Source organism: Mustelus asterias, unplaced genomic scaffold (genome assembly GCF_964213995.1).
Source record: "Mustelus asterias unplaced genomic scaffold, sMusAst1.hap1.1 HAP1_SCAFFOLD_2529, whole genome shotgun sequence".
In the NCBI taxonomy this organism is placed as follows: Eukaryota; Metazoa; Chordata; class Chondrichthyes; order Carcharhiniformes; family Triakidae; genus Mustelus; species Mustelus asterias.
In genome coordinates, this window is record NW_027592474.1 from 27856 (window position 1) to 53535 (window position 25680).

Here is a 25680-nt window from a genome sequence, read left to right on the forward strand (position 1 = left end):
CATAGGACCTAGGCAGCAGAAGAGAGGCCCACCAAACATGGAATGGAGTGATGAAAATCAAGGAAGCGCGAGAGGTCAAAATTGGGGGAAACACAGAGATCTGGAGGGTGGTTGGGCTAGTGGATGGGCACAAACAGGATCCTGGAAGGATCTGAAAACATGAATGAGAACTTTACAATTGAGGCGTTGTTGGACAGGAACCAATGTTAAATGAGTGCAGAGAATATTGGACCAGAAATCCACCTTGATAGGGCATCGAAGTTGATTTCATTTTGATTTATTATTGAAATTACTGTATAGTGGAAAGTACTGTTTCTTGTGCGCTATACAGACAGTTGCAAATAGTCTGGGACAGTGGCCAGGGAAAGTGAGACGCCATGCGGTGCTGAGCACTCTGCACAGCCTGCGGCGCACGGTACTGGAACGTGGCTCCCTTTCCTTTGAGCTTAGACCCCGCGCCTCACCCAAGATGGCGAGCGGGGCGCCTCACTCAAGATGGCGGGCAGCCGAGTGAGCGAGCGGCGGCGACGAACGCCTCACCCAAGATGGCGGCTGGGCGGTGACGCTGGACGTCCGCCGACCTTCTTCGGCGGAAGCGTCGCCTGGGCGACTTGCTGTCTGGGCGGCGGGCTGTGATTGTAATGGTCGCCTGGGAGGGGCAGGCGATGGAGGCGGGCGGGATGGAGCAGAGCAGGAGCCTGCAGTCTTTTCCCAATGTCTATACCCAGGGTGAAGCAGTGTTGTGCTGAGGGTGGTGCTGAGCTCTGGAGAAGAAAGCGGCTCTCTCTTCCCCTCGTGCAAATCATTGTTTGAGATCTGGACAAGGAGAAAGACCTCCCACTGCTCTCATGGCCTTGTCTTTATTCCCGCGGCATTTTTAACCCAGTAGAAATATTTTAACTATTTTTGTGTATTTTTAATTTTTTTAAAAGCAATACGTTTTTATTCTGTGTTGTTGCTGATTTTATTTCCCCCCCCATCGAGATTTCTACACCATGGAATTCCCTTTTGATATTAACCCCCTGTTCCCAGAGAGGATCTCAGTCTTGGATCACCATCTCCAGCCTGGCCGGAGGTCCAATTCCAGCAAGTAAGTGGTGCTCTTAATGTATAGATAGGCACGGCTAATGTCTAACTCTCTCGCTTTCAACCTCTCACTGGATCTCTCTCTCTGAATATCTACCCCTCTCTTCAGATCTCTCCTCCATCCCAGTGCTGTGCCCGCCCTGCTGCCCTGTGCCCGCCCCTCAATCTCAGAAGCCACCCCCCTCCTCAATCTCGGAGCCACCCCCCCAATCTCAGAGCCACCCACCTCAATCTCAGAGCCACCCCCCCCAAATCTCAGAGCCACCCCCCCCAAATCTCAGAGCCACCCCCCCCAATCTCAGAGCCCCCCCCCCAATCTCGGAGTCCCCCCCCCAATCTCGGAGTCCCCCCCCCCCCCAATCTCAGGCTCCCCCCCCCCCCTCAATCTCAGGACACCCGCCCTCGCTCCTGCCCTCGCTCCCGCCCTCGCCCTCAATCTCAGGACACCCGCCCCTCAATCTCAGGACACCCGCCCCTCAATCTCAGGACACCCGCCCTCGCTCCTGCCCTCGCTCCCGCCCTCGCCCTCAATCTCAGGACACCCCCGCCCTCAATCTCAGGACACCCCCGCCTGCCTCCACGCCACCACCCCCAATCTCACCCCCGCTCCATCTCATAACCCCTCATTCTCAATCTCTGCCCCCACCCCCTTCTGAATCACAACCTCCCCACCCCCTTTCTATTTGATTACTCAACAGAATCACCAATGTGGATGAGCAGATACATAAATAAACCCATATATACACCTTTTAACACACACACCCCACAAACATTAAATGGCAAGTGTGGTATTTTTACTTCCATGATGAAACTTGTAGGTGACTGTTGCCTTCTTCTTCACCCCTCCCCCATCACCATTTTTGATAACATCCTCAATCTTTCTGTGGTTTTGATGGTCTATCACTGGGTTTTTTGCTGTCATTTGGTAACTGGTATCTCTCTGTGACATAAACAAAATGCTGGAAAATCTCAGCGGGTCTGACAGCACTTGTGGAGCGAGAATAGAGCCGATGTTTCGAGTCTGGATGACCCTTCGTCAGAGCGGGACCTTCGCTTTTATCTCTTTGTGATGGCTCTCTGAGATGTTTATGATGTGTATGAATTTATTAGTGATAGGTATGTTAGAAACAGGGAAAATAGCTTTTGATTTCCAAGGTTATTGCTATAATACTGAGAGTCAGTGTTTCCCCTCTGTGTGGAGAACGGTTAAATAAATAAAGCTTCTGAATCTGGAGTAGGAAAGGAGAGTGTGGTGGAGAAGCAAAAACCTGGGCCAAAACTCAACTCAAATTTAAAAAGGAAATGAGTGGCAATGTGAAAAGATGGGGGAAGTGATTCAGGGAGTTGTGAAGCTGAGCAGCAAATCACAGCAAGCAAACAATCTTCCTTTTGTTGAAGAAAATAGCAGTTAAGATTCCTTGGAATAGAAGGTCAGACATGCTAATGGATGAATTGAACAGCTCACATCACCTTGTGGGTAAATGCATTTCCCTTGTATTTTACTGAACAATATTAATCAGGGAGGACTCAGGTTTAAACCCTTCTTCTTTGTAGATTTGTCTATCCTGAATAACTACTGTGTGTGTGTCTGAGCAACAGCTCAGCTTTTCCTTTCCTTCTGCTTTTATGTCCTCAACCCATAATGAAAGTAATGTTTAAAGTGAAACTAAAACTTACAGACATGCAAGCGCCTTTGTTCAACATGAATCTAACTGAAATTTTACAGAAACACGAATTAACCTTAACCTTATACCTCATTTCTAATACTCACTATACAAATGTAAATTACTTAAACCATCTCTATTTCCTCACAATATGTTTTATTCATAAAATATCTCAGTACTTTGCAAGACATATAAATTGAACATTCAGCTTTTGCCCATGGATGATGTTGCACTCTGAGATGCTTCAATACAATTGTGATACATGTAATTCTCCGTGTACATCCAATGTGAGTCATACAGCCCGAGGGTGGGTTTCCAGTCCTTGGATGTACTATGGCCGGAAATCCTTAGACAGAGGCCTTTCCCCATTGAGTCTTTGTGGCAGCTGTCCAAGATTCATTTTATTTCTGAGCATGTGGTCCTGGGCTTTGGAATGCGCCTGTCTGCAACATTCACTCGGGGACTGCTCCTTGTCCCTTGTACTGGAAGACCAGCCAGTTTCGGCAGACCAAAGAGCTTCTTTCACCTGGTTGATGATCCTCCAGCAACATCAGTTGTTTGTCTCAGTGTGCATCCCTGGGAGTAGTCCGTGGAGCTCAGAATCCTGTATCACAGGACTGCTCGGGATGAACCTCAATAAAATACCCCCACCCACTGCATCTCTCTCTCTAGACCTGCTTTGCAAAGGCCTATTCCACAAGGAGGTGGACAATGGCCTCTTCCCCACCACAGTCACCTCACGGGCAAGGGGCAGATGGGGTTATACTCCGGGCGTGTAGGAAGGATCTGACAGGGAGGGCCTTTCTCACCACCGGCCAAGCGAGGCCTTGGTGCTTGTTTGAAAGTTCTGATGATGAGGCATTTGCCAGATGACATTGACAGTCTGCTCAGGGAACCATCCAACAGGATCCACCACCTCCTTTTCCCGCAGGGCCTGCAGGACTTTACGTGCGGAAGGCTACCTGGTGGACTTGTGGTCAGAGGTGTTTCCCTGGGGGACAAGGGAGTTCAGCGTGGTTCAACTACTTGGAACGTTCTGCAAAAGCATAGCCATGTTAGAATGTAACCGGTGACAACTTTGTATTGGATGTAATGTGACCAATGGGAACAAGATGTAAGGGTCAGCTGACCCAGTAAACCATGGAATCAATTACAGAATGATGTAATAGTCAGCTGACCAGCTGATTCATTATAAATAAGGAACTTTGTAGAATTGTGGGAAGCTTGGAGTGGCCCAGGGCGAGGCCCCAAGTTTGGAGTAATGATGTTTCTTTATTAAACCCTTTCTTTGATTTATAAATTGGAGTAAGTTTTGTTGTATTTTCATTAGCTGCATTTTGAAGAGTTCCTTCTGAAGAAACAGCCAGGCCCATCCTTTGCAACACCAGCGACAGGTAGTGACACTTGGTGTTTGCGCACTGAGGGTTTGTGCACCGCTTGATTCAGTGACACACAAAGATGGTCATCAAAATGAGGGTGATGTTAGGTACATTTTCCCCCTTTGCCCAGAGCTTTGTGTCCCTGCCGACACAATCCATCCTTGATAATCACCCAGACACAGGAACAGCCACATACAGCAAAACCGAGGGTGCCTCACAACTGATGACGAGCTTCTTATGGAGAGGGAGCATTGCTTCCACGTGCGTAGTTTCTACCTCACCTTCGCTTTACGCTCCTAGGTTTTTAGTACACGCTGTAGCCTCTCTGAATCATATCTCTGGTCAATCCCCATATAAGAACATACAAACATAAGACCTAGAAGCAGGAGTAGGCCATTTGGCCCCTCGAGCCTGCTTCACCATTCAATAAGATCATGGCTGACCTTTTCATGGATTCAGCTCCACTTACCCGCCCGTTCACCATAACCCTTAATTCCTTTACTGTTCAAATCTATCTATCCTTGCCGTAAAAACATTCAACTAGCCTCATCTGTTTCACTGGGCAGGGAATTCCACAGATATACCTTCAGGCTGTCTGGCCTGACGTTGAAGGAGACAAGGGATCAGTCAGCTCAGCTCAGCTCCCAAAAGAACATGGCCTCAGTCTTGCCGCGATTTACCTTGGTGCTTAAGGCCAGTTCGAACTGGTCGCTGATGTTCATCAGTCTATGCGCCAACAGCAGTTCCGAACAAAAGACGGTGACGTTGTCCATGTGCAGAGAGGCTTTGACCTGCCTGGGATCGTCACTCTTATGCCCAAGCCGTCCCTGATGGGCTCTGCAAAAGGTTCTATGCAACACGAACAGGAGAGAGGACATTCTTACTTGACTCCAGATTTAATGGGAAAGCTTTCAGATTCCCACCAACTGATTGAAACTACTTTACTGATGTTTATGTACAGCAGTTGGATCCAATTGCAGATTCCCTTCCCAAATCGCATTTTGGAGAGCATGTCCATATAGGTGTGCAACACTCTGTCAAAGGCCCTCTCCTGGTCCAGGCTGACGAGGTGGATGTCCAACCACCACTGCACCCCCAACTGTGCCCCCAGTCCCAGATACAGCCTCATGCTGCACAGGGACACAATTACTGATTGGAGATCTTCCTGCTGTTAATGTAAACCTGCTTGTGACAGTAATAACAAATTCAAAACAAATAAATAAATAACATATCGATTATCAATCAGTAATGTTATGGGGATAAGGTGGGAAAGTGGAGTTGCGGATTATCACATCAGATCAGTCGTGATCTTATTGAAAGACAGAGCAGACTCGATGGGCCGACTCTGCTCCTCCGTCTTGTGGCAAAGTCCGTTTGGGCCATGTTGTAATTTCTACAGTGCACCCAGAATCTCCGCCTCCACCACCGTTCGAGCGCTCTGATGGTGTTCAATGTTAAATAGATGCTTCCCTGTGCCTGCCTTAAAGGAGCATATGCCTGACTTTGTGACCTTTATCCTGCTTGTGTGGTTGTTCCTCATTGTGTCGGAGATGGTTGTTCTTTGCGGGTTTATTTTGCTTGATTTGCCAAACAAAGGAGCAGCTTTAACCTAGCCTGCCAGTGCAGAAACCCACAGCATGAGGTGCTGTAGTAATTCAAACCAGTCACTGAGTCAAAATCTTGGAACTCTCTCCCTAACTGCACTGTGGGTGTACCTACACCACAAGGACTGCAGCGATTCAAGAAGGCAGCTCACCACCTCCTTCTCGAGTGCAATTAGGATTGGGCAATAAGTGCTGGCCTAGCCAGCGATGCCTACATCCCACGAATGATGAAAAAGAAAGGTCATCTTCACACCCAAAGGAGGGGTGGGAGGCCTGGAACTTGCTTCCTGAAAGGGTGGTAGAGGCAGAAGCCTACACTGTAGTTCTAAAAAACTTGGATAGGCCCTCAGGGTGTCATAACCAACCAACACTGCTACAGACCAAGAGCTGGAAAGTGGGATTAGACTGCACAGCTCTTCGATCAGCCAGCACGGTTACGATGGGATGAATGGCCTCCTCCACCTGTGCCTTAAATCTTCCTGTGCTGCGCAGTAACGTCTTGTCAAGAGCCGAAATCCTGACCGCTATCTTTCTGGTTTCCCAAGAACCAGTCCCTGTTTTGAAAGCAATGAAGCTTTTTTCCTGTGTGTGTGTCTCTGTGGGTGTGTGTGCCTCTCTGTGGGTGTGTGTGCCTCTCTGTGGGTGTGTGTGCCTCTCTGTGGGTGTGTGTGCCTCTCTGTGGGTGTGTGTGCCTCTCTGTGGGTGTGTGTGCCTCTCTGTGGGTGTGTGTGCGTGTGTGTGCCTCTGTGTGTAATCTCGGTTTTGTTCCAGTCCCTATTATCTCGGCCAGAAAGGCATTCATAAATCCAGATGCTGTCTGGAATCTGTGCCTGATTTCGTTACAAATGAAGGTTTATTCAGCCTGGTCTCCGGAGGCTACAGGAAACTTGATGAATCCAAACGAGAGCGCACTGTGTGATTTTTGACCTATTCGTGTACATGGCTGATGATTCCCTATGGATTGAGCTGGTCCTTACTTCAATCCAACATACCCCCCGAAAGGAGAAGTGTTCAACTCTCTGCCCATATCCGATCCCACCCGGGGTTTCTCTTGCTCAATCCTACCCGGCGCTCCCCGTGCCCAGCCTTCCTATTCGTGCTAACCCGTGTCAGCTTATTGCCCACAAAGAGGTGCGCTCCTGCTTCTCTCCAGTTCCATCAAAGGGTGACCGTACTGACTGCTTGACTTCGCCGGTGGCCTGTGACGTGGACCCCCTTCCCTGAGTGACCCTCCCCATCAGGGACAGGGTGAGCTTGGGTGCAGGTTCAAGTCCCACCAAGGCAGCTGTTGGAATTTAAGTTCTAGATCTATTACTTGAATTTAAATCTAGTAATGGTGACTGTAAAATTGTCATCAATTTGTCATTAAAAACCACCTGGTTTACTGATGTCCTTCAGGGAAGGAAATTTGCCCTCCTTACAAAGTCTGACCCATGTGTGACTCCAGACCCACAGCGTGGATGATTTTTAACAGCCCCTCCGAAATGGCCTGGCAAGCTACTCCGTTCAAGGGGAATTAGGATGGCAACAAATGCTGGCCAGCCAGCGACGCCCACATCCCATGAAAGAATGAAGAGAAAACAAACGCAAGACAAAGGAAGAAATGTTAACTCCTTCATCTCCTTCCTCTTGTCAGTTTGGCTGTAACAGCCGAGATATTAACACATTCTCTCTTCTGGAGAGACGGGCGTGTAATCTAGGCCGACAGTCAGTGCAAGTACTGACTGCACCCTCGGTGGTGGTGTTCCTTCGGGTGAGACGTTGAACTGAGGCCTTGTCTGCACGCTCAGGTGGACGTTAAAGATCCGGTGGTGTTATTTTAAAGAATCTCAGGGAAGTTATCCCCAATGCCCCGGTCAATATTTACCCCTCAAGTACGATCACCACAATGGACCCTCTGGACATTATCACAGGCGAATGGGCTGCTGCATTGCCTGTATTACGAGAGTGACTATACTTCAAAAATGTTCTACTCTGAATGGAAAACACTCCAGGGCATTGTGAGATGGGGATAGGTGCTATATATTCGTTCACTACAACAATAAATATTTGGGCAAATTAGCCAATTGACGAACTAAATGAACCAATTGACCCTTAAAGGGGCGCTGCAACAGAAAGACAAAACGTTTAAGGCAGTTTATCTGATAAAATTAGAACTTTATTGTGGATGCTGCCGGTGCATCCCTAAGAGGATTCTTACAGACAGGATGTATGTGCATTTAGAACGGAACAATCTCATTCGTGACAGACAGCATGGTTTTGTAAGAGGGAGGTCGTGCCTTACAAATTTGGTGGAGTTTTTTGAGGAAGTGACAAAAACGGTTGACGAAGGAAGGGCCGTGGATGTCGTCTATATGGATTTCAGTAAGGCATTTGACAAAGTCCCTCATGGCAGGTTGGTTAAGAAGGTTAAGGCTCGTGGGATACAAGGAGAGGTGGCTAGATGGGTAGGGAACTGACTTGGCCACAGGAGACAGAGGGTAGCAGTCGAAGGGTCTTTTTCCGGCTGGAGGTCTGTGACCAGTGGTGTTCCGCAGGGCTCTGTACTGGGACCTCTGCTATTTGTGATGTATATAAATGATTTGGAAGAAGGTGTAACTGGTGTTTTCAGCAAGTTTGCGGATGACACGAAGATGGCTGGACTTGCAGATAGCGACGAACATTGTCGGACAATACAGCAGGATATAGATAGGCTGGAAAATTGGGTGGAGAAATGGCAGATGGAATTTAATCCAGATAAATGCGAAGTGATGCATTTTGGAAGAACTAATGTCGGGGGGAGTTATACAATAAATGACAGAGCCATCAGGAGTATAGAAACACAGAGGGACCTAGGTGTGCAAGTCCACAAATCCTTGAAGGTGGCAGCACAGGTGGAGAAGGTGGTGAAGAAGGCATATGGTATGCTTGCCTTTATAGGATGGGGTATAGAGTATAAAAGCTGGAGTCTGATGTTGCAGCTGTATAGAAGGCTGGTTAGGCCACATTTGGAGTACTGCGTCCAGTTCTGGTCGCCCCACTACCAGAAGGACGTGGAGGCTTTGGAGAGAGTGCAGAGAAGGTTTACCAGGATGTTGCCTGGTATGGAGGGTCTTAGTTATGAGGAGAGATTGGGTAAACTGGGCTTGTTCTCCCTGGAAAGACGGAGAACGAGGGGAGATTAATAGAGGTGTACAAAATTATGAAGGGTATAGATAGGGTGAACAGTGGGAAGCTTTTTCCCAGGTCGGAGGTGACGATCATGAGGGGTCACGGGCTCAAGGTGAGAGGGGCGAGATATAACTCAGATATCAGAGGGACGTTTTTTACACAGAGTGGTGGGGGCCTGGAATGCGCTGCCAAGTAGGGTGGTGGAGGCAGACACGCTGGCATTGTTTAAGACTTACTTGGATAGTCACATGAGCAGTCTGGGAATGGAGGGATACAAACGAATGGTCTAGTTGGACCAATGAGCGGCACAGGCTTGGAGGGCCGAAGGTCCTGTGCTGTACTGTTCTTTGTTCTTTGTTCTTTTTTTGTTCTCTGCCTCGACCTGTTGAAACCCAATTTGGCGAGGCCCAGGAGTAGGCTGGCAAGGAGGGCTATATAAATGCAGGTCTTTGGTTCCTTGTTTGCTTGGAGCCAAGGTGCTCTGGTTGAATTGGACTGGGCTGGGCTCCTGCTATCCGCCATCATCAATGGTAACACTGTGGAACTTTTTCGGGGAGCGGGATAGGAATCTGCGCCCCCTCGGCCATGTCTTCACACCCCACCCCCCCCACCCCCCTTCACTTCTCACACCGATTGTGTTCAGCACCTCTGTTAAACCCAAGTATGTTTCTTTTTGTAATGAGGTCACGTACCTGTAGATGAGTGTGCCCCGATCCCTGGGAATAGCAGTAGTGACTTTTTGCCCCTCTCTCTCTGTGGCCTATCCCCATCGATGCGCTCACTTGAGGGAACTGGTGCATTGGACCAGCTGAGTGTTGAGATCTGATACCCACAGAATGCCTCGACGCACATTGTGTTGTGTTTCTGCCTGCTGAACCAGCATGGCGTGGAGAGGAAGGTGAAAGGACGCTGAATAAGTCACTGTGAAAGGCTGAGGAAATGTTTTTTCTACTTCTCCCAGGTTGGTCTCCACTTTCAACGTCTTGATCCAATTAAAGTACACTTTACCCTTTCATTCTTGTAATGAGGCCAGGCTGGTACCGTGCTTTGCATTGAATTACATAGAATTTATAGCACAGAAGCAGGCCATTCGGCCCAACTGGTCTATGCTGGGTTTTTTGTCCAACGTTCATCGTATGTGAGCATCGCTGGCTAGGCCAGCATTTATTGCCCAACCCTGACTCCTCCAGATCTTCCTCCTATTCTGCTTCATCTCAGCGAGTCTGAATAACCTCCTGTTCCTTTCTCCCTTGTGTACTTACCCAGCTTCCTTTCAAATGTCCCTGTTTCACTTCTTGTCTCAGCCATGGCACATGGTAGCGACTTCCACACTTCTCTCCACTCTCTGAATAAAGTTCCTGCTGAATAATTCTCAGTTGCATTCATCAGTGTGATTCAGTGATAAATAGGACATTTTGTTTGTGTCATGTGCCCCCCCCCCCCCCACCTCGCTCTTGCACTCATTCCCCCTCTCACCCCCCCCATCCGCCCACAGCCTTCTCCAGGTAAATTAGTCCTGCCCTGCTCAATCTTTCCAGATGGGCATAAAGCTTTTGGGAAGCGGGGGAACTATCCATATGCAGGATCAGGAATTGGAGGGAGGGGGGGAACCTCCACAGGTATCAAGGAAAGGGTTTTGTGGCGACGATGGCAGTTTCTCAGTAACGCGTTCCCATTTCGCACTTTCCTCGTACATGACCCTGAACAGCGAGTGACAGCAGATATTCAACTGTGGAGACTTCACTGCCAATCCTTGCATTGGGAGCAATTCCGAGAAGATTCACTGGGCCACTGCCTGGGGTGAGGGGGTTTGACTTTTGACGGCAGGTTGGGCCTACATTGATTGGAGTTTAGAAGAATGAGAGGTGAGCTTATCGAAACACACTCGATTACCAGGGGTTTTGACAGGGTGGAAGCTGAGAAGATGTTTCCCCTCTTGGGCGGGGTGGGGGAGCTCTAGGGCTCAGGGGCACAGATTAAAAGCTAAGGGGTCTCCACAATCTGATCAACCACGACTGTGTTGAATGGCAGAGCAGGCTTGAAGGGCTCATTAATCTATTTATCTCATGTTCCTGATCTTGCCCTCACCTAAAAAGTACGGATATGATTAGGTGCGCATTTCTTTTCTGTGGACATTGAGTAACGGTCAGGAATGGGAACAGTGCCCATTTCTCCCATTCCTCGGCCCTCCGCCCGGACATAGTGGCTGTCTCATCGCCCTAGCTGAGAGCAGCGCACGGACTGAGGAGCAAACCTGGGAGATTCTGGTCTGCGTGTCTCTTATAGGCAGAAGCACAGGATGGGGGTGGTGGGGAGGTGCTGCATTGTTAGAGGGCCAGTTCCAAGGGGATGTGGATATACCGCACTGTGGGTAGGGCAGTATTTGGGGAGGGGAGGGGAGGGTGCCACACTTCGGAAAGAAAATACTGAGGGAGGGGGCTGTGCTATTGGAGGGGCAGTACTAAGGTGAGTGTTGCGCTGTTGGAGGGGCAGGAATAAGATGGGCGTTGTGCCGTGGTGTAGGAACAGTACTGAGGGGGCAGGGTGGTGCCACACTGTCAGAGGGGAAGTACTTGGGGGAGGTGGGTGCTGAACTATTAGAGGGGCAACACTGAGAGCCAGGGCCGCACTACTGGGGGGGTGGGTCACCTTTCTGATGAATCTGCCCCCTCGGATGGATGTGAAAGAATCCATGGTATTGTTTTGAAAAGGAGCAGGAGGGGAGAACTTCCCTTTGTCCAGAGCAATATCTATCCCTCTGCTACCACCATAGGTGATGAGCTGGTCATTATCTTGTTGCTGTTTGTGGGAGTTTGCTGTGTGCAAATTGGTTACTGTGTTTCCTACACTAGCACAGTAATAACACCCCAGTCGTGCTTCACTGGCTGGGAAGCCATTTGGAATGTCCTGGGGTGGCGAAAGGCATTCTAGAAGTGCAAGAACTTTCTATTTGTCTCTTTAATGCTCACATGAGCAGTTTGAAATGTTCTGGATGAGTGCCTGCAGTGGACCGACTACACAAACCATTCCCCCCCCCCCCCCCCCCCCCCCCCCCGTGCTCTGGGCTGACAACTATGGTTTGAACTGTTGCTGTTGTCTGACCTGCCAAAATCTAAAAGCAGCCTGAGCAGCACAGATGCGAGCACAGTGCCGCGATTGTTGCTGCTTCCATGACTTTATGCAACAGCTGCTCCTCATTTTACACGGACCGTGACTCCTTCGTTTAATATAGAAGTCTTGACACTGATTTTCCATCACTTTTTTTGTATCTGATTCAACCTCTGACAATTAATGTTCTCTTGTTTCCCCACCCACCCCCACCAACAGTTACTGTTCTCGCACTCCCCACTGGCCAGCTCCTTCAAACAGCTGAAATCAGTAATCTCCACCCTCCCCAACAGCACTCTGCTACTGACTGTATCCTGACTGTCTTCTTCCCCCACACTCTGGGTCACTGACTGTGTTTCTATTGATGGTCATGTTGGCATTCAGTAAGGCATTCAGTAATGTCTGCTCCCCTCCTCTTTAGTGCCATTGTTAATGATTATTTGTATTGATAATCCAGCTCCCTCCCAGTGTCACTCTGTAATCCCTCCTTTTTAACCACCCTATCTGTCCCACCTTATTATGAACAGGGCGGCACGGCGTCACAGTGGTGAGCTCTGCTGCATCACAGCACCCAGAGACCTGGTTTCGATTCCCAGCTTGAGTCACTGTCTGTGCGGAGTCTGTACGTTCTCCCCTTGTCCGTGTGGGTTTCCTCCCACAGTCCAAAAAATGTGCTGGTTAGGTGCATTGGCCGTGCTAAATTCTCCCTCTGTGTACCCAAACAGGCGCTGGAGTGTGGCGACTAGGGGATATTCACAGTAACTTCATTGCAGTGTCAGTGTAAGCCTACTTGTGACACTAATAAATAAATTTTAAACTTTTAAAACTTTAAAAAACTGTATCTGCACAGATGTTAATCCAGCTCCCTCACGCTGTCGCTCAGTAATTCCTCCATCACAGGGGGCAACAAGGACTGGATGTGGGCCAAACAAAAAGAAGCAGAGCATGAAGAAAAGGGGATATGTCCTCCCTCTCTGTCCCACCCCAAAAACCTTGTATTACTGACTGCATTTGTACTGATGTTAATCCAGCTCCCTCCCAGTGTCACTCAGTCAGCCCTCCTCCCTAACCACCCTATTATTGACAGTATCTGTACAGATGTTAATCCAGCTCCCTCTCTCCTCCCCTACTCTGTGTTACTGACTATCTGTATTGATGCTATTAATCTAGCTCCCTTACATTGTCATTCAGTAACTCAGTGGGTAGTACAGTATGAATGGTATGCATGAGTCATCGTCATTGTTGAACCAGATGTTGGAAAATTCTTTCCATAGCCTTTCTTGAATGATGCAACAAAATGCTAGCTCCACATTAACTGTTCAGCTAACAAGGCAAAAGGATGGTCTTGGCTTCATACAGGATAATATACAAACACCTTTTCTACGCATCTTCTCTCATGTGGGAATGTGTGGGGGCACAGGGGAGTGTGGTGAGGTGAGAAGGTGTGCCTGGGGGTGCTTTAGGGGCTACGTATTGACCTGAATAGAAAGAAAACAGAGAGTATGCATAAATGGGTCTTTGCCTGATTTGCAAGATGTGATGCGTGGAGTCCTGCAGGGTCTGTGCTGGGGCCTCGACTTCTTACAATTCACATCAGTGACTTGGATGAAGGGAGCGAAGGCATTGTAGCTAAATATGCAGACAATGCAAAGATAATTGGGAAAGTATGTTCTGAAGTAGTCATCAGGAGTTTGAAGATAAATATAGATAGATGCGTTGAGTGAGTGGACAAAAATCTGGCAGATGGAGCACAGTGTGGGAAAATGTGAAGATGTTCACGTTCATGGAATCATAGAATCCTACAGTGCAGAAGGAGTCGGAGTCCACAATCCCACCCAGGCCCTATTCCCCATAACCCAGTGCATTTACCCTAGCTGGTCCCCCTGACACTTAAGGGGCAATTTAGCATTGACAATCCACCTAACCAGCACATCTTTGGACTGTGGGAGGAAACCGGAGCACCCAGAGGAAACCCACGCAGACACAGGGAGAACGTGCAAACTCCACACAGACAGTGACCCAAGCCGGGAATTGAACCCAGGTCCCTGGCACTGTGAGGCAGCAGTGCTAACCACTGTGCCACCAGGCCGCCTGAACAAGGGACACAGTCTCAGAATAAGGGCAAGCTATTTAAGATTGAGATGAGGAGGAATTTCTTCGCTGGGAGGGTGGTAAATCTTTGGAATTCTCTACTCCAGACGGCTGTGGAAGCTCAGTCATTGAGTATGTTCAAGACTGAAATCGATAGATTCTGGATACCAATGACATTGAGGGATATGGCAACAGTGGGGGGGAAATGGTACTATGGTAGATGATCAGCCATGACCTGTTTAAATGGCGGAGAAGGCTTGATGGGCCTAATGACCTACTCCAGTTCCTTTTAAGTCATGCACTCCTGATCATTATAACACTGCTTTTAAAAAAAAAAGTCCAAAGATGTGCAGCTTAGGTGGATTAACCATGGTAAATGCATGGGGTTATGGGGATGGGGCGGGGGGGGGGGGGGGGGGGGCGGTGGGCCTGGGTAAGATGGTTTTTTGGAGAGGCAGTGCAGACTCAATGGACTGAAAGGCCTCCTCCTGCTCTGTAGGAATTCTATGGTCTCCCCTCTGGTTTTCTCACCAATTCTCTTAAATCTCGGTCTCCGATTACTGATCATCCTACTGTGAGGTTAGTGTACCTTTTTAAGAAAGGTTTTTTTAAAAATCATGATCTCTGCAGCTCTCACAGCTTCAGTGTTTTCTTAGCTCACGGCCCTTGCTGATCCCAGTGCTGCCAGGTTGGCTACCAGATGTCTTTTTAATGCTCCTTAAGTGGCTTGGATGGGAGTTGTTTGTTCTTGCTTTGGAATTTTTTTTGTAAGAAAATAAACTGGTTGGCAGGTCAGGTGACACAAGTTCTTTCATTTTCAATTCTGAGTTACAGTTTAGGTTTTGGAAGGGACAGCGAGCTGAAAAGAAGTGTTTTCTCTCTCCCTGTTTATTTTGGAAATTCTGTTGGTTATCTGAAAGCAAGGTCTTGCCTTCCTGCAGTAAAGATTCTGTGGTTGGTGGCTTGACCAGAGAGTCTCTCCCTGTTGTCCTGAGAAGCTGCTTTGACTTCAAACTGTTCTGAGTAAATCCAGAGAACTGCAGACTTCAACCAAAGGACTCAGTTTCCAGTATCACGTGAGCATTAGTCTTTATTGTGAACTTGTTTAAAGGGTTTTGTCTATGGAAGGTTTTGGTTTTGATTGGAACACATTAGATATATTTGTTGAGGGTTGTACGTTATAATAGTCGTTTTGGTTTCTTGTTTGTAATTGATAAAAGTTCTTGCTAATTTTCTTACTATACATGTTAACTCTATTCTTAAATATATTTATTTGACAAAAGTGGGTCATTTGAATCATACCTGAAGTGAAGCACATCATGCTTATCCTAGCCAAATTCAAGATGCAAAACGTGTGATTCAGGCGATCTCCATACAACACTTTGGAGTTTCTGACCTGAACCATAACACTGTGGGGGTAGGGCCTGGGTGGGATTGTGGTCAGTGCAGACTCGATGGGCCGAATGGCCTCCTTCTGCACTGTAGGGTTTCTATGACTTCTATGACTATCACTGGAAATTTCTCCTCATCTGCCCTTTCAGAACCTATTCATGATTTTGACCACTTTTAGTAAATCTCCCCTTAACCTTCTCCGCTCCAAGGAGAACCCTAGCTTCTCATAATATGTCCCTCATCTCTGGTGCCGTTCTCAGCAATTTCCTCTGCACCCTCACCTGCTCTTGCCTGGGAGTTGCCCCACTGTTGCCTTGAGAGGTAATTTCGTGTTTGCAGTACAACAGACGTTTTTATTGATGCTTTCGCCATTTTCTCTTTCCCAACAGGGCTACCCTGGAGAGCCAGCTGGCTACAGTCTTGGACAAGATGGGGGAGGCCTCGGCCAAGGTAACGTCCCAGTGTGTCGCTGTGCCATTGTCCATGTCTCCACTTTGCGCAGCTGCCCTGCGATCTCGTGACAGAACCTCATCTCAGCCCTGAGCATCATTCCAGCAATTGTCAGGCTGAGCATGTTTTCAGCATTAACTGAATGGGCCTCCTGTACAGACGCCTAGGAGGTAGACTAACTGAGGTGTTTACGCTGATTGAAGCAATGAGGGTGGGTATTTCCTCGTGATGGTGGGGTGGAGTCGGGGGGGTGGGGCGGGGGCTGGTTTAGAACAAGAGGGGACAAAACCTTTTTAAAGTTGGAGCTTGGCTGTTTGGGAATGATAACCGGAAGCAGTCCTTCGCACAAAGCTAACACTGGAACTGGAATAAGTCAGTCAGGTCTTCACACCTGCTCTGTGAGGTAGGGTGGTGGAAATGTGGAAAAACTCACTTTTTAATCAAGGAAGCTGTTAAGGCAAAGAGACAGAAACAGGTCGGGGGGTTTAAATGAAACCGAGATTGGTAGCTTTATGTTGGGACCTCGAGCCGTTATAGAACTGAGTTGGGTGTCTGTCTTCAGGGAGGGAAATACTAAAAACCTGTTCATATCTCTCACATTTGTGATGGCTTAGTAACAGATAATAAGAATGCGTTTCATCTTGTGATCGGGGTGGGACAGTAGCAAGAGGAATGTGTCCCTTGTTTTACAGTTGTGTTTTCAATCACTCATTGCATAGCTTTGTGAAGGATGGTGAAATCTGAGGTTTGACGAGTAGTCTCCACCGCTTAAAATATCCACATTCCTGTTGATTGAAAAGGGGTAACTATTTGCAATAGCATCAATTTTTATATTTACCGGTTACAGCCTCTTAAGCAGCTGTGCTTACTCGCTATTTCTCTCCACCCTAAGATGCACTGAATTCAAGGACAGCCTTCAGTGAGTAAACACAGATGTTGTAACGTTCAATTACCTTAAACCCTTCGCATTGCTGCTGAGTGAATATGGAGCTTACTCAGCACTGACAGCGGCTGAAATAAAACTGCAAATGGAACTGGAAACAACGGCACCATAGTTTTAAGTTTAAAGTTTATTTATTATTGTCACAAGTAGGCTTACATGAACACTGCAATGAAGCTACTGTGAAAATCCGCTAGTTGCCACAGTCCGGTGCCTGTTCGGGTACACAGAATTTAGCTTGGCCGATGCACCTAAGCAGCACGTCTTTCGGACTGTGGGAGGAAACCGGAGCACCTGGAGGAAACCCACGCAGACACGGGGAGAACATGCAGATTCCACAAAGGCAGTGACCCAAACTGGGAATCGAACCCGGGTCCCTGGCACTGTGAGGCAGCGGTGCTGACCACTGTGCCGCCCCACTAAATGAGCATTCCTGTTGTATAGTGATAGTGCCAATGACTGCTTGAAGTAGGCAAATTTGCATATGCACAAACACGCTGGCTGGAGACGACTGACATGGTTTAAATTAAAGAATAAGAAACTTGTGTAATATCCTGGGTTCTAAGTCATTTGCTTGGGACGGTGTTTATCATGGGGCTGTCATCCTGTCAGACATTTAACCTTTGCCCAGGGCGCCCTGTGTGTGCAGTGCTCCCAGGCACCGACCGTCAGCAGTGGAATGGCTGTCAGTAACAGTCCTGTTTCTGTTGACAGGCCCAGCTGCTGTCTGCGCCCATCACCAATGCCTTGCGGATGCAGACTAACCGGCACCGGCTCTACCTGCTGAAGGACGGGCACGCGAACCAGTAAGTGTGAACCCCAGCAAATCTCCAGCATCTGCACAAGCTCCCGGCTGCAGAGGAGCAAATGGTCTGCAGTGAATCTTTGGTGGGGATGTGGCTGGGTGGGGGGGGGTGGAGTGTGTGTGTGGTGGAGTGGGGGGGGGGGGAGGTTGGTGGGATTGGAAAAGGATGTGCGATGGGATTTGGTGAAGTATTGGAACGTGGTCGCACATGTTTCTCTCATGAGGAAGTGTTTTCCCATGCTTGAGGCCCTTACAGGAGGGTGAACCTTGTCGGGAAAAGCAGTTCAGTTGGTTTGTCATGTGGAGTGTCACAGCCAAAGCCGATAGATCGGTCCTTGCTTGGCATGTGCCGCCCTCACCTGTCTCATCCTGCTCTACCTGCTCTTACCTGCAAGAGCTTGCACCTAACAGGAATACAGAGTACTGGGCTAATGGTAAGATACTTGGTATTGTGGATGAGCAGAGAGATCTCGGTGTCCATGTGCATAGATCCCTGAAAGTTGGCACCCAGGCTGATAGGGTTGTTAAGAAGACGTACAAGTGTGTTAGCTTTTATTGGTAGAGGGATTGAGTTTTGGAGCCATGATGTCATGTTGCAACTGTACAAATCTCTGGTGCGGCCGCACTTGGAGTATTGCGTACAGTTCTGGTCGCCGCATTATAGGAAGGATGTGGAAGCATTGGAAAGGGTGCAGAGGAGATTTACCAGGATGTTGCCTGGTATGGTGGGAAGGTCTTATGAGGAAAGGCTGAGTGACTTGAGGCTGTTTTCGTTAGAGAGAAGAAGGTTAAGGGGTGACTTAATAGAGGCATACAAGATGATCAGAGGATTAGATAGGGTGGACAGTGAGAGCCTTTTTCCTCGGATGGTGAGGGGACATAGCTTTAAATTGAGGGGCGATAGATATAGGACAGATGTCAGAGGGATGTGGGGCAGATTTGGAATCCCAGCTCTGATACTTCCCACGTTGTTTTTCATTAATTCATGGGGATGTGGGCATTGCATTCATTGCCCATCTCTAATTGCCCCTTGAACTGGGTGGTTCACTCGGCCATTTCAGAATCAACCACATCACTGTGGCTCTGCAGTCACATGTAGACCAGACCAGGTAAGGACGGCAGATTTCCTTCCCTAAAGGACATTAGTGAACCAGATGGGGCCTTTGGGACAGTTGACAATGGTTTCATGGTCATCGTTAGACTTCTTAATTCCAGATTTTGTAGACAGAAGCATCTGCTATCGCTGGATTGTTGAGGGGCAGGGAAGGAAGTGGTTCCGGGGGGGGGGGGGGGGGGTCACACAACATGTGGTCTTGTTCACCTCTCCTGAACTAATGATTGACTGTAAACTCTCGTGCTCTCTCTCCACAGTGGGAAAGGAGCTGCCATCGGTTTCCTGAAGGTTGGCCATAAGAAGCTGTTTGTGCTGGTGAGTACCCTCTCTTGCTCTCTTAACGGCAGTCTGCGTGCAGCTCTGCCTGCGCTTGGGATGCGGCTGCGAGTGGTTTGTCTCATTGCCAGGCTTGTAGATCAGAATGGAAGAAATTATCCATCGCTGATCCACAAACAATGCTGGTAAACTCACCGAGGGTTAAGCTACATCCGTTTTATGATGTGTCACGTGCACTATAGTCTGTTCTGCTTTCTGCATCTCCCTCTTTGTCTCTCTCACACTGGCCACGGCTGTACAAATATAGTTCACCAACCCTAGCCTCACAAGAATCGAAATATGTTGTATAACATGACGTGGTTTCACATGCCCATGCTGTTGATGTCTCCATGTCTTCTCCTCAAGTGTTTTGGGTCTCTCTTCCCATTTCCTCTCTCACAAGCATGGGGCATTCTGCATCTCCCTCTTGCACAAACATGGTGCCTCCCATGTTGGTGTGCCTCTCTCCTTCCTCAACCATCATTCTGCTCAAGTATTCGTAATCACACTTCCAGTTTTTAATGTAAACACGGAACAGAAAAGGTGCAGTAACAAGCATCTTAGTTTTCAGTTTTATTTCATGTTTTCTTATCAACCTGAACTGTTGTAGACTATTTAATGTCTCTGTTCTTGTCTAATTAATACAGTGGTGGATGGTTTCACCCTGGTGTGAAACTGAACCAGATGATTTGAGCATGAGCGTTATAAAAGCCCAGCCAGTGCGTTAATATCCAGTTGGCCCAAATCAGTACATATTACTCCACACCAAGCTGTGCAGCTAACTCTTAAAGTGCCCCCTCTAGAAGTGGCTTTGCAGGCCATTTGTTGCAAAAGAACTCGAGCCCACCACAGGACTCGGATGCAGCACCCACTTGCTGTCCCAAGATGCAATACAATGTTCCTGGTGCGGGGCAATCATAGTCACACCATGTATGGTTCCATAGTTGACTCAAGAAGGCATTGGAACAGGAGGAGGCCTGCTGGCCACTCGATCTTGTTTAGAGGTGTAATCAGATCACACCCATTTATCGACCTTCGCTCCAAGTCCCTTAGCACATGGCATGGTGACACAGTGATTAGCACTGCTGTCTCTCAGCACCAGGGACCCAGGTTCAATTCCCGGCCTCAGGTCACTGTGTGGAGTTCGCACATTCCTCCGGGTGCTCCGGTTTCCCCCCACAGTCCAAAGATGTGCGGGTTAGGTGGATTGGTCATGCTAAATTGCCCTTCGTGTCAGGGGGGCTAACAGGGTAAATACGTGGGGTTATGGGGATAGGTGGGATTGTTGTCTGTGCAGACTCGATGGGCCGGATGGCCTCCTTCTGCACTGTAGGGATTCTAGTCTGGAAAAATCTATCCTCCACAAATTTTGAAAATTTTGATTGGCACCCCAGCCTCACCAATGTTTTGCAAGGGAGTTCCAGATTTCCACTAGCCTTTGTACCTCCAGATATCCCCCCCCCTCCCCACCCCGAGATGGCCCATCTCTGATTATAAAGGTTGTTCTGGACTCTCCGTCCGGAGAAGGTAGTTTCTCTCTCTCCACCCCTTTTTAATCATGTCACTCTAATCAGCATCTTGATTCGATCACCTCCTTCATCTCCGACCATCGAGGCGATAATGAGCTTGGTTTCCCATTGTCCAGTTCTACCACTGAACCATCTTCGCTGGTTAAAGCAAAATGCTACAGGTGCTGGCGATCTGAAATCAAAGCAGAAAATGCTGGAAAATCTCAGCCGGTCTGGCAGCATCTGTGGAGAGAGGAACAGAGTTGACGTCTCAAGTCAGATATCTCTCGTCTCTTCCCCCCCCACCCACCCCAACTGAGCAGCTGAGCCTTCCCCTCCCCCCGGATTTTAATCCCTGCACCATTAGAGCCCGTGCCTTCATCTGCTGAGGCCCTAAGCTCTGCAAGTCCCTCCCCGAATCTCACAGCTCTTTTAACATGCTGTCCATTTTGCCCGTTTGCACATTACATCCAAGCTTTGGTCTACCCGGCCTAATATTCCACCGCCGCAGCTTTGTGAAGTTAATCTCAATCTGGAAAGGCTCTGATAAATCTCCTTGGGGTGTTTTTACTAAGTTAAACGAGCTGCACAAATGTAGGCTCTTGAGGCAGTCACTTTCTTTCTCAGCCTGTTTTCAGGATGTTAGGGTGATGCATTGTCAACCTCTGCCTGACACAAAGCCAGCACCTGCCTTGTTCAGTGACCCCACCGTTTTCTCTCTGTCCCCTTGGATATCTAGGATGGGCGAGGCGCGCACAACGAGATGGAGCCCCTGTGTGTGCTGGACTTCTACGTGCATGTGTCACTACAGCGACATGGATACGGGAAGGAGCTGTTTGACTACATGATTCAGGTACAGACTAAAAGCTGTAAACGTCAGTGAAGGAGTGGGTGGATGCAGATTGGATGATAAATTCCAGTGAGAATTGAACCAATACTTGGAAGAGGGAACAACATTTCAGGGATGTATTGAAAGAGCGGGGGAGCGGCACCAACTGTGTTCTTTGAAGGGCACTGGTACAGACTTGATGGGCCGAATGTCGTTGTGATGATGGAATTCCTTTCAGAGTTGTGTAATGCAGGCTTTGCTCCAACCCGAGCCTCTTATTTCAGAACCTTCCGGATAATGGGCGGGATTTTACAGCCTCGCTCGTCCCGAAACCGTAAAATCCCACCTGAGGTCACCGGACCTTTCCATGGTCTGCCGCTCGCCCGCTCCGATTCCCATGGCGGGTGGGACGGTAGAATTCTGACCAGTGTCTCCTGCCTCCGATCTGGTTACCTGGGAACTTTGTCCACATGGGAGTTTCAACGCAGCTAAAGGTTACAACCCGTGTTCGGGTGGTGAAATGGTTCAGAGGGTAACCAGATGTCGGCCGCAGCTCAACCCCAGAGATTTCAGAGCGCACAATTCAGGCTGACAACCCCAATGCAGTACTGGGGAAGTATGGCACTGCCTTAGGTGCCGCCTTTCAGATGAGACACCATTGTCGAAGTTTTGTCTGGGCATAAAAGAACCCCGCGAGAATCATCGAAGAGGAGTGTGGGACTCCCTTCTGGTATACTGTGTCATTGTGCCAATGTATCAGCAAGTGTATGCTGTGACGATTACATTGTTAAGCCAATTGCCTTATTAAAGACAGGTTCAAGTTTATTTATTAGTGTCACAAGTAGGCTTACATTAACACTGCAATGAAGTTACTGTGAAAATCCCTAGTTGCCACACTCCGGCGCCTGTTCGGGTACTCTGAGGGATAATTTAGCATGGCCAATGCACCTAACCAGCACGTCTTTCGGAGTGTGGGAGGAAACCGGAGCACCCGGAGGAATCCCACACAGGTAACGGTTGTTGGCTCAGCTTCCAAAAGGGCGGTACGGTAGCGCAGTGGTTAGCACTGCTGCTTCTCAGCTCCAGGGTCCCGGGTTCGATTCCCGGCTCGGGTCACTGTCTGTGTGGAGTTTGCACATTCTCCTCGTGTCTGCGTGGGTTTCCTCCGGGTGCTCCGATTTCCTCCCACAGTCCAAAGATGTGCGGGTTAGGTTGATTGGCCAGGTTAAAAATTGCCCCTTAGAATCCTAAAATGCGTAGGTTAGAGGGATTAGCGGGTAAATATGTGGGGGGAGGGCCTGGGTGGGATTGTGGTCGGTGCAGACTCGATGGGCCTCCTTCTGCACTGTAGGGTTTCTATGAGTATAAGTGGACACAGCTGGCTATGGGGATCTTGTATGGAGTTTGTATCTCTTGTTAAATTGGAAGTAGAATAAGCTTGATGTAAGTAAAATATAATCTTCTGTATAATTCCTCCATCACATACTAAATCTGAGATTAACATCGTGGCTGATGTTTATTCCCCGACCAACAATAGATGATCTGTTTTTCTCTTTGTGATCATTGCTGTTTGTGGGATCTGGCTGTGGGCAAACTGACCGCTTTGTTTCTCTAAATCACAACTGTGCTGACAATTCAAAACTGCTTTTTGCCTGCCAACTGTTTTAGGATGTTTCGCGTTCAGGGGAGGCACTTTTTACACTTGGTTCTTTTCCGAAAACGTCTCTTCAATACTGAAGAGACCGCCAGCCTCACTCTCAGAAATAATTCGACCCTGATTCCGCTAAACAACGCGGACAGAGACAGGGGAATTCCAGAGCTTGGGGCCAAGGCAGTTGGAGCCGTGACCACCAATGGTGGAGCGATGGAAATTGGTCAGGATTGGAGGAGGGCAAAGATCTGGGAGGGTTGTCGGGTTGGAAGGGTTTGCAGTGATGGGGAGGGGTAAGGCTATGGAGGCCACTCATCGTGGGAGTAAAACCTTTTCTTCTTAAATTGGAAAGAAAAAACCACCTGTATGTTTGTTTGCCGCAGTATGAAGGTATTAAGCCTCACCATCTGGCCATTGATCGTCCCTCCAGCAAGTTCCTTTGCTTCCTCAGGAAACACTACGGCCTAGCAAACACAATTCCTCAGGTAAGCAAGGCTACCATTAAATATTGCTTGCAGTTTCACCCTCCCTCCTGTAAGAGGGGCTGTGGTTCTTTGAATGTCATCAGTGCCACTCATGGGGGTAAATAAAAAGTCCAGGCTGCTTCTGGGGAACTGCTACTGATTTGTGGGGTCTGGGTACCTCCCACAATCACTGTGGTGAGATTAACCACCGTGGCACAGTCTCAGGATTAGGATCATCATCATCCACTCATCTCAGGACCGCAGCGACTAGTTTGCTTATCGATGCACGCTTTGGGATCACACCTGGTTTGCACAGTAGTCTCAAGTGAAGGCTTTTTGGAGCCTTGTCTTTCTAGTACAGGAAGGTATAAGGGAAGCTTGCATGTGTAGATCCTAACTCGGACCAAGTACGAACCCCCACCATCCCCAATCACCCCTGTGCCAGCTAACTTGACATTACTTCCTGATTCACCGAGTCTTCTATGTTGAAAAAATTCTCATCCTTGTTTTCAATTCCCTCCACAGCCTCGACCCTCACTACCCTCCATCACCTCCACTCCTCTATCTCTCATCAGTTGGTGGCCCTGCCTTCAGTTGCCTGGGCTCTAAGCCCCGAAACTCCTTCCCTAAACCTCTGTGTTTTCTGACTCCTTTTTAAAACCTTTTCCTTCAGCAAAAGGTATTGGTCTCCTGTTATAACATCTCCTGTTGTGACTCGGAGTCACCTCTGGTCTCCTGGGGAGTGTCTGTGGGTGTGTTTACGACAGTTAAAGATGCTACATCGATGTATGTGGGCAGCAGCAGAACCTTCCCTGTCTCCGAAGGTGTGCAGGTTGGGTGGATTGGCCATGCTAAATTGCCCATTAGCGTCCCAAGATGTATAGATTAGGGGGATTTGCAGGGTAAACACGTGGGGTTACAGGAATAAGAGTGGTGGGCCCGGGTAAGGTGCCCTGTCGGAATGTCGATGGACAGAATGGCCTCCTTCTGTACTGCAGGGATTCAATGATTCTATGATTTGGTGGATTAACTAATGGGGCTCCTTTTTCTTGGTTCCCCCCCCCTCTCTCTTCCCCCGCCCCTCTCTCTTCCCCGCCCCTCTCTCTTCCCCCCCCCTCTCTCTCTTCCCCCCCCCCCTTCCCCGCCTCTTCCCCCGCCCCTCTCTCTTCCCCCGCCCCTCTCTCTTCCCCCCGCCCCTCTCTCTTCCCCCCCCCCCTTCCCTCTCTTCCCTCCCCCCTCTCTTCCCCCCCCCTCTCTTCCCCCCCCTCTCTTCCCCCCCCCCTCTCTTCCCCCCCCCTCTTCCCCCCCTCTCTTCTCCCCCCTCTCTTCCCCCCCCTCTCTTCCCCCCCCCTCACCCCCCCCCTCTCTCCCCCCCCCCTCTCTCCCCCCCCCTCACTTCCCCCCCCTCTCCCCCCCCACTCATCCCCCCCCTCTCTTCCCCCCCCACTCTCCCCCCCCTCTCTCCCCCCCCACTCTCCCCCCCCTCTCTCTTCCCCCCCCTCTCTCTTCCCCCCCCTCTCTCCCCCCCCTCTCTCTTCCCCCCCTCTCTCTTCCCCCCCTCTCTCTTCCCCCCCCTCTCTCTTCCCCCCCTCTCTCTTCCCCCCTCTCTCTTCCCCCCCTCTCTCTTCCCCCCCTCTCTCTTCCCCCCCTCTCTCTTCCCCCCCCCCTCTCTTCCCCCCCCTCTCTCCTCCCCCCCCCTCTCTCCTCCCCCCCCCTCTCTCCTCCCCCCCCTCTCTTCCCCCCCCCTCTCTCTTCCCCCCCCTCTCTTCCCCCCCCTCTCTCTTCCCCCCCCCTCTCTCTTCCCCCCCCCTCTCTCTTCCCCCCCCCTCTCTCTTCCCCCCCCTCTCTCTTCCCCCCCCCTCTCTCTTCCCCCCCCCTCTCTCTTCCCCCCCCCTCTCTCTTCCCCCCCCCTCTCTCTTCCCTCCCCCTCTCTCTTCCCCCCCCCTCTCTCTTCCCCCCCCCCTCTCTCTTCCCCCCCCCCTCTCTCTTTCCCCCCCCCTCTCTCTTTCCCCCCCCCTCTCTCTTCCCCCCCCCCTCTCTCTTCCCCCCCCCTCTCTCTTCCCCCCCCCTCTCTCTTCCCCCCCCCTCTCTCTTCCCCCCCCCCCTCTCTTCCCCCCCCCTCTCTCTTCC

The 25680-nt window shown here is 49.4% G+C and overlaps 1 protein-coding gene across 1 annotated transcript; it reads left to right on the forward strand.

Moving 5' to 3' along the window:
• Nucleotides 1-627: 627 nt before the first annotated feature.
• LOC144489769 (alpha-tubulin N-acetyltransferase 1-like) lies at nt 628-24382 on the forward strand (the record flags this gene model as incomplete). The annotated part of the gene is made up of 7 exons (XM_078207629.1): nt 628-1090; nt 15864-15924; nt 17579-17670; nt 19041-19098; nt 21346-21459; nt 23470-23571; nt 24224-24382. Coding segments are annotated over exons 1-7 (681 nt in total), but the record flags the coding sequence as incomplete, so codon positions are not given.
• Between the last annotated feature and the right edge of the window lie 1298 nt (nt 24383-25680).